The sequence below is a fragment of the Pipistrellus hanaki genome (assembly GCF_964339955.1).
Source record: "Pipistrellus hanaki genome assembly, chromosome: 2".
In the NCBI taxonomy this organism is placed as follows: Eukaryota; Metazoa; Chordata; class Mammalia; order Chiroptera; family Vespertilionidae; genus Pipistrellus; species Pipistrellus hanaki.
This window is the reverse complement of record NC_140504.1, coordinates 149,329,248-149,343,317: the sequence shown is the minus strand read 5'-3', so window position 1 is coordinate 149,343,317 and position 14,070 is coordinate 149,329,248. Positions and strand designations below refer to the sequence as shown.

General features: G+C 41.0%; 1 protein-coding gene across 3 annotated transcripts in view; it reads left to right on the top strand.

Annotated features, from left to right (window-relative positions):
• LOC311616878 (serine/threonine-protein kinase TNNI3K) overlaps positions 1-14,070 on the top strand; it is a 309,455-nt gene that overhangs the window by 274,296 nt on the left and 21,089 nt on the right. For 2 of the 3 annotated variants that reach the window (XM_084872813.1, XM_084872810.1), the window contains 2 exons: positions 9,759-9,838; positions 13,478-13,992. In XM_084872813.1, the coding sequence (XP_084728939.1) occupies positions 9,759-9,838; positions 13,478-13,554 (157 nt within the window). In that variant the 3' untranslated portion in view covers positions 13,555-13,992. Of the gene's footprint in view, positions 1-9,758; positions 9,839-13,477; positions 13,993-14,070 lie in introns of those variants that run through there. The other variant, XM_084872811.1, reaches the window with a different exon arrangement.

Sequence of the window (14,070 nt, the reverse complement as noted above, 5' to 3'; positions counted from 1 at the left end):
AGTTAAGGCATGAGAAGTGCATCTTATGCTGGATCCTAGAATTGATTCATTTATACCTGCTTAAAGTATAGGTAACTTGAGAAGCGTGGCGGTGTCACGCTACTGTTGAGCATATTAATAATTTATGAGCCATCAAGGAATTAACACACATTTTCAATTCTCACTGCATTTTTTCTTATTCATAATTCTTTGCCTAATTGCTTTTTCCTTTAAAAATGGGGGAGCTGAGACCTTGGATGTTTGCCTAATGGCTCAAACACAGCCATGACCCATTGCCAAGTCTTTTAGTCCTTTTATAGCCTGGGGACATTTGCCATTGAACGAAAGCTGATGGGTTTGATTTTCCTGAAAGAGATATTTTGTACTGAACTCTGACCCCATTAAATACTTTGGCCATTGCCCATTCACTGTAATGAGAGCAATAAATTTGTTTTAATTTAGGACATTATCAAGTAGGGAATATTGACAAAAACAAAATGTTTTGAAAACAGCCAGAATGAAATCATGAATAAATAAACATATTGAGCTTAGCTGATAAATTAACAAATGCTTATTCATCGGAGTCTGACTGGACTATTTCAAAGTTAGGCCAAAGGTGATCCCATTTCTAATGGAGTCTCTTTAGGCCAGAGAAAAGGTGTGCTGCACAGAAAAACATTGCAAAGCCTCAGAAGACATTTATCCCTCTGACAGATCTGTTTTAAATAGATCTATTTATTTTCAGCTGAATGCCAAAGGGAACAGTCAGATGACTCTAGTAGCCTTTTCTATGACAAGGCATTTATTTTCCTTGTGTAAACACCTTTATTAGGGATCTCAGAGGGCTGTTTCCTCCACCTTTCTTTGTATTAGTCGTGTAGATATTAGTGTCAAAAGAACTGAAATTCTGGTTAGATGTTACTTGTATATGTTTCCTTTTGAGTGAGAGAAATGACTCCTAACTTAGATATATTCCTTGTGAGGAGGGGGGAGGAAGGAGATAGGGAGCATTGATCCTCTTGTTAATATTCTCATGTAGGTAACATCATTATGACAGATGGCCAAAGGAAACAACAAACCACCCAGCACATTTACAAGGCTGTGAGGCCTTGGATATGTTGCCTTATACAAAGTCCAAATGGCTAAATCTTCCAGGTTACAGGTAGCCTGGGGCATTTTCAGCTGCATACAAACTACCGGTAATTGTACCAACTTGAGTGAAGGAAGAATTTGCCTGAAGTCTTTAATCATATGGTAACCTAATGGTTTTCTGTTCAACATAGCCCAGGGCCGTGTTTAGGAGGAGGGATCCATGCAAGATCAGCTTAGGAAAGCTTACCCAAGATCAAACACACACACACACACACTGAACTTTCTAAAGGGCAGTATCTCATGTTTTGGCACCACTGCCTGGGGAACAGGCAAGCTGATGTTGGGCAGGGGAAAAGTAACATCCTAATATAAAAAAGCCAGGTGCCATTATGACCAAAACCGACAGATAACCAAACAGCAGACTAGGGAGCTGAGGGAGCGGGGAGCTGTGGGCCCTAGCCACCAGAGACATGGTGGCAGGAGGAGGGAGCTGAGGGCCAAAAGACCAAAGGACTGTCTAGTCCAGCTCTCACAGCATGGTGGGGCGGGGCCATGGAGGCTGAGGAGCCTCATGGGGCTGGGGGCTGTGAGCATGGAGCTTCCCTGGGTGGCTGAGGCAGAAGAGCATTGCGAAGTGGGCGTGGCGATCGTGGTGCATGGCAGGGCAGGGGCTGTGAGTGTGGAGCTTCGTGGGATGGCTAAGGTGTTGGAGCATCGCAAGGTGGGGACTATTAGCATGGAGCTTCGTAGGGTGGCTGAGGCGGAGGAGCATCGTGGGGCATGGGCGGCTGAGTCCGAAGAGCCTTGCAGAGCGGGAGACTGTGAGCGAGGAACTTCGTGGGTCAGGGACCACGGAGGTGGAGAAGCAGGTGGCAGACATGGTCCTGATTGCAGCTGGGCCTAGGGACCCTAACTGTGCATGATTTAATTGTGTGCTGAGCCTCTAGTGTTTTATAAGATCTAGCAAAACACACACAAAAAAAGCTGATCTGCTTTCTGATATGATGAGGAATATTTCTCAATGAGAAATTGAATGTTCATCTTTATATGCAAAAGGCCCAAAACTCTAACTTGTCACTAAGTCAGTGAGCTTCCCTTATGGTAACAGACCAGTAGTTTGACATATATATATATGCTATGATTAAATGTAGTGTGTTTCAACAAAATAAACTGATGAACAAAAAAGATCCAGAGACATAAAAGCATGGAACAGACCGTCCAATCTCAAGGGAAGGCAGGGGTGGGTGGGTGAGTGGGAAGAGATTAAGCAAAGACCTTGTACCCATCTATGCTTAACCCATGGACACAGACAGTGTGGGGAAGGCCTGTGGCGGGAGGTGAGGGCAGGCTAGAAAGGGTTAATTGTGGGTAAAAGGAAAACATATGTAATACTTAAAGATAAAGATTTCTTTTTTAAATGTAATGTGTTTTAGAAGAAAGAGAATGGACTAGAAATTTAAAGATCATTTGTTCACATTCTTGTTCTGCCTCTGTTATGCACATTATTCAAACTTTCTGAGCCTAACTTTCCACCTGTATAGAATGGAGGTAAAATTAATGCCTTCCCAGACACCTCCTTTTTACCTCATAAAGTGAAAATGTTTTAAGCTAATCAATAGAAAAGTATGTGCAAGCTATAAAGCCCTCTGCAAATCTAAGGAATTATTATTATTATATCATTATGATAGAAGTTAATGCTCCAGGTCTTTACTTTTTATGTGGTTGTTGTAATTTCCCTCTTGCTTTCAAGTCACGTGGATTGTACTTATATATTCACTGCAATTCACCAAATCTAAGTCCCTAGCTTGGACAAATGTGATAAAAACCACACTTGGACAAATGTGATAAAAATGGACTGTATGCCCATCTAAAGTCTTCCCTGTAATGCAATTCAGTCAGAGGCCATCATGGCACTAGCAAATATTCTGAGATTTCATGAAATCCCACAGCCAACATCGTGATTCATTGTTCCAATGCCAAAAGCATTTGGCAGGCTATATTTGGAAGACACAATACTGGCCACTTTTGAGGTTTGAAATGGGTCCATGAGGACTCACGGTGGTACTGCCTGCTTCCACCTTCTGGAGAGATGGCACCAGAAGTCCTCCGAGTCTCTTCCGACAGAATTTTCCTTCTTCCTCTTGGGCCTTGGTTAACAACATACCTTTCTGGATTAATAGATATCATCGTGTTTTAGGGTTTTTTTCCCCACCCCTCGGGCATTGCAACATATATATTCTACATGTATCTTATATAAAACACTTTGTGAAGCAGTTGGATTTTCTGAAACCTAGGATGCCATTTAAACCTCTAATGATGGGTTTAAGTGAAAGTGACTTCCTCACACTTTTCTTTTGCTTCATCTTCGACGCTGGTGTGGTTCTTCCTTTGAAACTGAGCATTAAAGGAGATCGTTCTTTCAAGCAAATAGCACAGTTCAGTTACAGTGTTTTCCCTCCTTTTTTTAGTTTTTGTGATTTCAATCTGATTTGCAGGAGGAAGTTAAGGACAGAATGATCACCTATGATCACTCTACATTTCCTGTAAGTCAAATGGAATACATATACACAAAAAGCTACAAACACTACGTGAGCTGCAATGGTAATGTGTGGCCAGGTGTGCTGTGGCATGTGAGTGGGAATCAGGCATTCAGACCTGGCCAAATGTCAGACACTTCAAGATAAGGAAGATAAAAATCTTCTGCCTCAGACGGAACTGTGAAATCTCACTCTGCCTTTCCAAAGCATCAAAGCCGGTTTCACAAGTCTACAGGGTTCATGGAAACCTTTAAAGAACCACGGAATGTAAGAGATAGAGGGACCTGGGGTGTCAGGTCATCCAGGTGACTGCGTACATCCTTCTTACAGCACCCAGGGTCATCAGATGCTCAAACACGGTTTGAACTCTTCCAGGGATGGGAAGTACGCCCTTCTAGAACAGCTCAATCTATGTCTGGACAATTCTATTTTTAGAAAATGAGCTATTTTGTTTTAACTGTACCCAGTGTCTAAGGCTCAGCTTAACCCTGTGGGTAATGTCACCTACCTGGAGTGTGTACCAGTCCTGCATGTCAGCCCGTGAGTCCAGTCTAACCATTTGTTGGCCTGGCACAACTCCCCCCTTCTTAGTTACAAAGTAATCAGTGGAAACTCTGTCCAGGGTCTGTGAAATCCAGGTGCAAGTTGTAGCCTATGGATTTCCCCCTTTAAATGTATCCCCACCCAAAGGAAATAAAGCAAATCTAGCATGACATCTTTATTCTTACTAAACCCATGATAGCATCTAATAATCAGTCATTTGTTTAAGTGTACAGAAAAACTCTGTTTTAATATTTAATTTTTTTCTGGAGTTTTGTCTGCAATGTATATTAACCCACTAATTTAGATTATAGACTCTGCCTTACTCCTGCTTTGAAGAATTTAAAAGAATTTGGGGTATATTCTATCTTCTAGCATTTTTTCCATACTTCATAGCTCTTCTGGAATTTGCATTTACTTCTCTTTGGATGCTTTTTGCCTAATGTGCTTGCCATGAGCATCATTTTCTCTGCATTCATTTCAGCCAAAATAGCCTCACAATTTTGTTTTGAACACCCTCCTTGTCTTTGGTTAGGGTGCAAAGTTTATTCACAGACCATGGGACTATTTGCAAACATGCTAGTTTGTGCTGACAAGCCATGGCCTAAATGGCATGCACACACAAAAGTACAAATCACATATGTGAATTTGCATGAGAACTATCCTAAGTAACAGACAGCCTGCTGTATAGTCTACACCTATAAAGCATGGATTGAGAAGCAAGAAATATGTTTTCAATTTAGGTTCTGTTCTTCACTCTAGATAAATTATTCATTTCCTAGTGCAACTTTGCAGGAGACAATGGCTGATGATTATGCTGATCTTTACAAATACATCACAGAGCTTATATGAACTGGTTAGCCTAAAATGATTGAAACATTTTTAGCACTAAAATAAGATATATCAATATGATGCCAAAGTATGCAAAAGGTAACCTAAAGACCATATTATTCTCTTTGAGAGAGAAAATTTCATTTCATTCTCACAAAAAGTATACATGAAATGACCCATATAATATTATATATTATTCACATATATGTCTCTATATGATATACAGTATCCTTTTAGCATAACGAAGCCTACCTAGTTGAATAGTAATATTGAAACACTGCAAAATTGAGTGCCTTTCTTACCTGCCATTACTTCACATTTACTTTCATTGAATTCATGGTGCAGCTGCATATCTGGAAATGCTTATTTTCACTGACCACAACTTCAGCAAAGAGAGGGCCCTCCGTTTCTGTTTAAACTCTGGGTTTCTGTGAAACTTCTGCTGAGGTCGGGATGCACATGGGTTGAGGACAACCAGTTTCATTGATCAGAGTCTGGTTTCTCCTGCTTTGTTTGACTTGGGCATGCTTAGCTTCCATCTGTCTGTCATCCTGTAACAGCATCCAGAGCCAGAGTATGTGGTATCTCTTGGGCAGGAAAGTTAAGTCCCCTGGCACAAATTGCATTCAGCAACTGAATAAATAAGGCAGCTTGAAGATGGGCTTTTTATTCATAGGAAACCAGATAGCCTTTTTGATGATAAAATATTTATTCTCTATTATCTTGTTGTTGCTGAGACTACTGTGCATAGCACATTTCTTAAAAGGAACGAGGGTGCTCAAGAGGTTATGGGTATTAGTAGAATATATTTTATTTTGAAAAATATCCTGAATGACATTCTATTGCCCAGAACTGAGCGTGGTTTGCCATTTAATGTGGACTGAGATCACAACATGTCCCACTTTAAGTTAATACTTTTTCTTCTTCCTTTTAATCATTGCTTTCCTCTAAGAAACAGCATCTTTCCTTTATAGCTTAAGAAAGTGAGGCCAGCCCAGCCAGTGTGGCTTAGCAGTTGAGTGTCAACCCAGGAACCAAAAGGTCACCAGTCAGGGCACATGCTTGGATTATAGGCTCAATCCTCAGTAGGGGTGCATGAAAGAGACAGCTGATTTATGATGTCCCTCTCTCATTGGTATTTGTATCTCTCCATCTATCTCCCTTCCTTTTTCTCTAAAGATTAATAAAAACATATTTTAAAAAATTTTAAAAAAGTTAGGCCAACCCTGGCTGGTGTGGCTCAGTTGTCCCGTGCACTGAGAGGTTGCTGGTTCAACTCCCAGTCAGGGCACATGCCCAGGTTTCAGGCTCAATCCTCAGTAGGGTGTGTGCAGGAGATAGGAGACATGAGGAAATAGACAACTGATGTTTCGATGTTCTACTCTTACATCAATGTTTCTCTCCCTCCTCCCTTCCTCTCTCTCTAAATATCAATTTTAAAAATCTTTAAAAAAAAGAAAAAAAAAAAGTGAGGCCAAACATGGAGTTATTTGTATGCAAATTAATTAATTGTGGAAATTCAGAGAACTCTAACTTCTCCAAGTGAACGTTTGTCAATAATGCTATTGAATATACTTGTATTATTTTAACTATTTAAAAGAACCAGCTAAGTCCTGTGGGAGATCCAAAGATCCTAGCTAGGACCTCTGCCCCTCAAGAGTATCTGTTTAGTGGGGTTCACTAGCACACCCATGCAGATCATTCTTCACCACGGCCGGCTCTGATAAGCACTGTGAAAGGAATGTGAAGTGCCAGGATATGGGGTTCAGACTGGGAGCTTCCAAGAGGACGTGGAGGACATGTTGTCTTTGAGTTAGACCTTGATGAATAATTAAAGCAGATAACATTAATTGAGTGCTTACTAAATGCCAGCACTGTTCAAAGGACTTCAATCTTATTAACTCTTTTCATTCTCATGATTAACCTTATAAGTCTTGTATTCCCATCTTAGAGTGGCTTACACAGAGGTATAGAGCAGTTAAATGAATTTGTCAAAGGTAGTAGAGCTAGTAAGTGATGGAGTCAAAATTCAAATTCAAGGAGTCTGGCACCAGAATGCTCATTCCTCACCACAACACCACGCTGCTCCCTGTTGGGGATAAAAAAGACATCAGCAGGAAGAGTCAAGTATGGGAGCAGCTCAGCTATCGCCATGGAGGAGGGAAAATTCAGGAGTGTTTGCAAAGTCCATTAGTGTGGCTTGAACTTGGGGAAAGGCAGGGGGTGGGTGTGCGGGGTGGGGGGAGAAGGTGCTGTATAATGCAAGATACACACAAAATACAAGGAGGATTCGATTTCATAGGAATTTGAACATCAGCCTGAAGAACTAGAGTGGGGGAAGGTGTGTGCATGGTAAGATTTTTATCACAGGAAGACTTTATGAAGGGGAGGATTGAGTGAATGGAGAGAAGGACATCATTTAGGGATCTATTAGTTTAATGGAATCATTCAAAAACTAATTTTTTTTCTTTTAGTGTCTTCTATGTTCCAGTCACTGTTCAGAGTGTTTAGTATGCACCAGGAAATAGACAAGATAGAGAAAGCTTCCAGCCTCATTTTGTAAAAGAATATGGACAATATGTAAATAAATGGATAAATAAGCAAGATAATTTTATGGAATTCTGAAAGAAAGAAATAAGTTGATTTGATGTGATGGACATTGACCATAGGCAGAGGATGACCACTTTGGAATGGTGGCCAGAGAAGACCTCTCTGAGGAGGTGACATTCCAACTGAGGCCTGAATGGCAGAGGACCCAGGCATGGGTGAAAGCAGGACAAGGGTCCAGCCAAACTGGATTTGGGTTCATCTAGCATTCCAAGCAGAGTCAATGCAAAAGCTCTGGATTGGGAAGGAGTTTGGAGAGTTGATGGGACAGAAAGAATGCCCCAAAGAAGTGCTTAGCACAAGCTGGGGAGTGGATGAGGACTTGTGGATGAGGGCAAAGCATTTGCATTGTATTCTAAATGAACTGGGAAGTCAATGGAAGTTTTTCAGTAGGTGAATAGCTTAATCTGTTGTATATTTTACAAAGGTCACTCTGGATAATGCACAGAGATGGATTTTTAGGGGACAGGAGTTAAAGCAAGAAGATCAATTAGGAGTCAAATTGCAGAGGTCCAGACAAGAGAGAGATTACTAGTATATGGCCTAGACCTTGAGGGAAGAGAGAGATGGATAGATTAAGATTACATTTTGGAGACAGAGCTAAAAAGTTTTAAATTAGGTGAGAGATGTGAGAAAAAGAAAGGTACCAAGGATGATTCCAAAAATGTCGACTTAAGTAACTGAAGGATGCAGTGGCAGGAATTGAGATGGAGAGGAGTGGCTTAGGAAGAGGCTATTAAGACATTTGCCATGGACATTGTAAGGGTAGTCCTGGAGATAACTGTGCAACTTATTTGAGGATGCTAAAATGTGGATAAGACAGACGGATACAAGACAGATATCTAAGTAACTGACCGATGTGATGAAATATTAGTGTGAGGGTTTTGATAACTTTAGGTTTTGGGTCTAAAGAAGTAGGAAGGTGGCAATGCCATGAATCAAAATGATAAAAGAGTAGGAGGAGTGTGGGGAAAAGAAGGATTAATGAGGACCAGGAATCTGGAAGAAATTTCCTTTTGAATAGTGGATCAGCACACATGCTTTGGAATATAAAATCTTGGGTTTGAATTCTATATGAGCCATTTATTAAACCTGTGTTTCTCAATTGCTCCATCCTCAGTTTTCTAACCTATAAAAGGAGAGAAATTATTTGATAATGATAAAATAATAATAAAAATTAAATGAGAGTATGAATGTAAATGATTAATACATAGGAAGCATGTGACATACATTATTGTCACTCTCTTTTAATTGCCACCATAACAATAATAATACCTTCTGGGATGTATTTGACTTATATAGGTTATTAGTAAGATAATAATGTTGTGGTTATTAGTTCCTTTAAGTAAGGCTTGAGAGCATATTAACCCAAATTTTAGATTCAGTGCTCCTTTTTGTTATATTTAATTATTAAAACAACCTCAAAATTATTTAGGTACTTGTCCCATCTAAATAAACTGAGGGTTAGAAAGGGTGACATGCCCAAGGTTACAGCTGGGAATTCTAGCCTACCTGAAGGAGCCAGGACTCACACTAAATCTGATTTACTCCACATACAGCAGCCTCCTCCCCTCTTATCCACAGGAGATACATTCCAAGATCCTCAATGGATGCCAGAAATCATAGATAGTACCAAACCCTACATATACTAAGTGTTTCTACTATGTATACATACTTATGATAACGTTTACACTACTCTTACACTTTGGGGATATTTAAGTAAAACAAATACTGAGATACTGTGATAGTAGATCTAATAATCAAGATGGCTACTAAGTGCCTAAGGAGAGGGTAGCAAATATTATATTATTGAAGAATTCTACTTCAAGTTTTATTTCTTGGATAAGTAGTTATGCTGGACAAATGGGTGATTCAATTTAAAATTCATGGATTGTTTATTTCTGGAATTTTCCATTTAATATTTTTATACTGTATTTGACCATGGGTAACTGCAACCATGGGAAGCAAAATCTTGTACAGTATATGGGGGGATCACTGTAACTCTGAATCTTTCCCTGAATTGGTAAAAAAAAAAAAAAAAAAAATTGTTTCAGTTTGCCAGTTCTCTGGGATCTAGGCTGAGTGAAAAAATCTGTTTTATAAAAATGTTCTTAGCACACCACCAGCGTGGTTTTCACAGTGTGAAATGGTGCATCTCCTTGAATTTTCCAGTGCTGGACAACGTTCCCCTCGGGGCCTGTCTTTGGAGGAGATGAAGAGAAACCTCCAGTTCTCACCCGTTGACAAATTTGGTAAGTGTACACATTCTTCACACTAATTAAGGAAACTGCCCAGGAAGGTGATATCTTTTGGATAATGAGGTGGGAAACTTCTATTTTGTAATAACTAGAAATGAAGGTCGCTTTTAAAATATTACAGAAGTGCAAAGTTTGATCTTGAAGTTGTATAATTCTACTTTTACCTTTGAGTTTAATAATATGTGAGTGTGTGTGTGTGTGTGTGTGTGTGTGTGTGTACATACATGTGAAAGTGTGTGTGCTAGTATATGGGAGTATGAGTGCACATGGGAAAATGTACAACCCTTCTTAGGAAAATCATCTCCTGCATCCCGTGCCATTTCAAACACACCGTGTTGCCGCTTTACTGAGCCCATGCCTCTAAGCCCCACATCACAGGGATGTAGGGAGGGAAGGAAAATGCAAGAGATGAGTTTCTATCATATGCTGGGGGAGTGCTTCCCCTTTCACAAGCACCCAAGGGTAAAAGGTACACCCAGCCATTTCCTCAAAAAGGTGGAGAGGAAGTAAGGGCCTCACTGATGAGATCCATTTTGCACAGGACTGCTTTAAAAGGAATTAATAAAGTTCTTTGAAATCGTTAACACAGTTCTGTGCAGGCCCCTGATGCAAGAGGGTGGACAATTGCCCTTATCATCAGCTGCCATATGAATGTCCTGGGCCTGTGACATCTTTTTCCCAACCTCTAAGCCTGAGAAGCTCTACATTATTTGGAATGTTAGCACAACGGGTTCATTTATTCATGGGAACTTCCTCTGACAACATGGAGGACTGGGGAGGTGGGGGAGAGAAAGTATGTCAGTTAAGAGATCAGATCTATTCCAAGCACTGGGTCTGGGGAAGAATAAGTTGGATGATGTGTTCCCAGTGCTGTGATTTAGATGGCAATCGAGCCGGGAAGCCCTCAGCTTTGGGGTTCTCAACAACGCACCTCACTTGCAGAGCATCTCTACCTCAGGCATTGGGAAGCTTTAAGACACAAAGGGGAGAATTATTCTGGGTAGATGCAGACAAACCACGTGGGAACACACCCAAGGAAGGAAACGCTGTGCTTCTGCTCCCAACACATGCACAGAATGACACTGAGTGATTTTTGTCATCCATTTTACTACACAATTGGCCAGTGCAGTAAAGGGAGATGTTCTCTGAGTGTTACATGTTTGATAGATATAATATCATTTTCTCAAACCTTTACAGATGGGATTGCACAACCACAAAATATAGGGCACCCTAGAAATGGGCGCTTTAATCAGAAATCTTACCTTTCATGATAGAGTTTCAAGATGAAGCATTTCTTTGATTCAACAATCTGTTTCTTAAAGGAATAAGACTTGGAGTAGGATTCCTCAAGATGGAGAAATAAGACAAAGGGATGCAATAACACGAAAGTTGCATTTTTCTACGCCTATCTGTGCCAAGGGCAAAAGAAAACGGCATTTGGAGCCCCAGTAGATAAAGAAGATATATTTACTGCCCTCCCCTATAACCATCAAATTGTGCAGGGAAGAACCCTTTAATTGTCCTCCATTTCCACTTCATAAACCCATGGTGGTTTAACAGCAACTTTATGAACTGTTTCTTCTCCCCAACCCCACACCTCAAATAGCAGGGCTAGAGTTCACTCTAAAGTAACAACAGAGCATGTGAAGACATGGTTCAGTCTTTTCCCTAAAGCCTGTGGTCAGATTTCACTTGGGTGCCCCTTACACTGAGTGGCTACCCAAGAGCAACATATTTGTCCTTCAACTCTGGCAATGACAGCTTCAGTAATAAACTGAGACATCCGTGCCCTGCTGGTTTCGCTACCCCTCCCTGAAGGACAGCCTGCCCACGCTGGAGGGATGTGCGCTCACAATCAGATTTCCATTGGAGTGATGTGGGGAGAGAGGCATGGAGCATTGCAAGGCAGTAAAATCCCTTGTGGTACATCAGCAGGTTGATTACAGTAATAAAAGGATTACGACCTTACTAAAGCATCTATCCGTGCCTGAATGAAGTCACCGTTTCAGGCTGGACAAAAGGAATATTTTTGCTCTAGGGTGTCGATTTTATTTGAGTCCACCCAGAATAAGGACCCAGGAGCGTGTGTCCTGCTTCCCTTCATCTCAGCCGGGGCCAGCCCCGCTGAAGGCCGGTCTGCAGCAGCAGCAGCAGCAGCAGCAGCTACACAGGAGAGTTTATGTGCTGCCTAAGAGATTCTGACAGAAATCTTTCTTATGAAAATAAATACGGCTATTCAGCTGCAAATTGCTAGAAGTCTTGATGCAAATGTAGATGGCTGAGTCCTGAAAACTCTGCTATCAAAGGGGAGCGAAAGCAGCAATGGGTATTGACAAATGTGCCCATTTTCCCCAAAAGCAATGAATAGCTTCCTCTCTAGGAATGCAAAGGAAACTGCTTTCCTGCCTTGCCCTGAGTTCTCTAACATAGAGGCCAGATCCTGAGCCACTGGCTCATGTTCTGGATGCACCCAGGTATATTGCTTCCAACAGCATCAAATGCCAATGGATTAGACCTAAGCATTAACATGCACTAAAAAATTGGGCTCTTAGCCCTGCTGGTTTAGCTCGTGGTGGAGCATCAACTATGAACCAGGAGGTCATGGTTTGATTCTGGTCTGGTCAGGGCACATGCCTGGGTTACAGGCTCCATCCCCAGTAGGGGGCATGCAGAAGGCAAGCAATCAATTATTCTCTCTCATCATTGATATTTTTATCTTTCTCTCTCTCTTCCTCTTTCAAATCAATAAAAACATATATATTTTTAAAAATTAAAAAAAATGGGCTCTTAGTTAGGAAAAAACAAAGCAGAGCCAACCTACTCCAGAGAATGGCTCTTTACTTTATCCCTACTGCCATCTCCACCTTCTCTTTTTAGCCATAGTTGTTTGTTTGTTTGTTTGTTTGTTTGTTTTGTGTTTTTAATATATGTTTACTGATATCAGAGAGAAAGGGAGAGGGGGAGAGAGATAGAAACATCAATGATAAGAGAGAATCATTGATCAGCTGCCTCCTGCACAACCCCCACTGGGAATCAAGCCCACAACCTGGGCATGTGCCCTCTACTGGAATTGAACATGGGACCCTTCAGGCTGACGCTCCATCCACTAAGCCAAACCAGCTTTAGCCATAGTTTTTTAGTGCTCACTCTCTGTCAGACCCTGTACTGATTGACTTAAATGCCTTACCAACCTTATGAGTAAGTACTACTGTTTCTCCCATTTACAGACAAAGACATGGAGACTTAAGACAGGTTAAGTTGGCAAACATCCCAGAACCAGTAAGTAGGGAAGCCATTGTTTAAACCCAGACTTGCCTGCCATGGAAACCCATGTTTTTAGCCACCATCTTTCTGAACTGTACCCTTCTTTATTCCAAACTCAGCATGCCACCTTGCCAGCTGGGATCCAAAGCAGACAGCTAGCCTGTATGTTCCTCTGTTTTTACTTTAAAATTTGCTTTTGTTTTACAACTGCTTTACAACTGTTTGCCAGCGACCCTTGTCTGGACTCCGTTTCCACGAACCAGGAGAAGATGCCTGGCAGCTGTGCATGGCACTGGGTGAGGCTGGTGGAGAATAATGGGGAGATAGACTTAAAGGCCAAGTAACAGCTTAACTTCTTTTCTCTCGCAGGCTATGTGTCCGATCCCATGAGCCCGATGCATTTGTATTCTTGCCAGAATAGTGGCAGCTTTGAGGACAGCAGCTGACAACATTCTGCACAGACCTAAGGCGAGTGTTCCCCCCGACAGACACAGCAGTTTCAACCATTGCAGACTTGCTTCCAAATAGAATAGTTTACCCTCTTAAAATCTCCTTAAATTTGCTTGTTTACACCAGTCCTATTTAATTCCCTACCACAAGTTGGGCTTTGGATCCATAGCCAAGGAATGAAATGCAAAAGAACCAAGACAGAATGTATTTGAAGAATTGGTTTTAATCTTGCAAGTGAAAAAACAAATTTATGTTGTTACTTGGAGATAGGGCCTACATCTGTGGTGGGCACAATTATGTTTTCCTAGACTGAGTATGTACACTTGTGCTTGAGAGGCATGGGTTTGCTTTCTTAGACTACTGTTTATTTTCTTATCTTGTGATGTTACTTTTAGTGTCCAGCTTAGTGATTAAAGATTTTTTGGTGGCATATAAAATTGATTCAAAAGTGTGTTTCATTCCAACAAGACTGCTGCTAAGTATACCTTCTTTTAGACATATTGGTAGGAAAA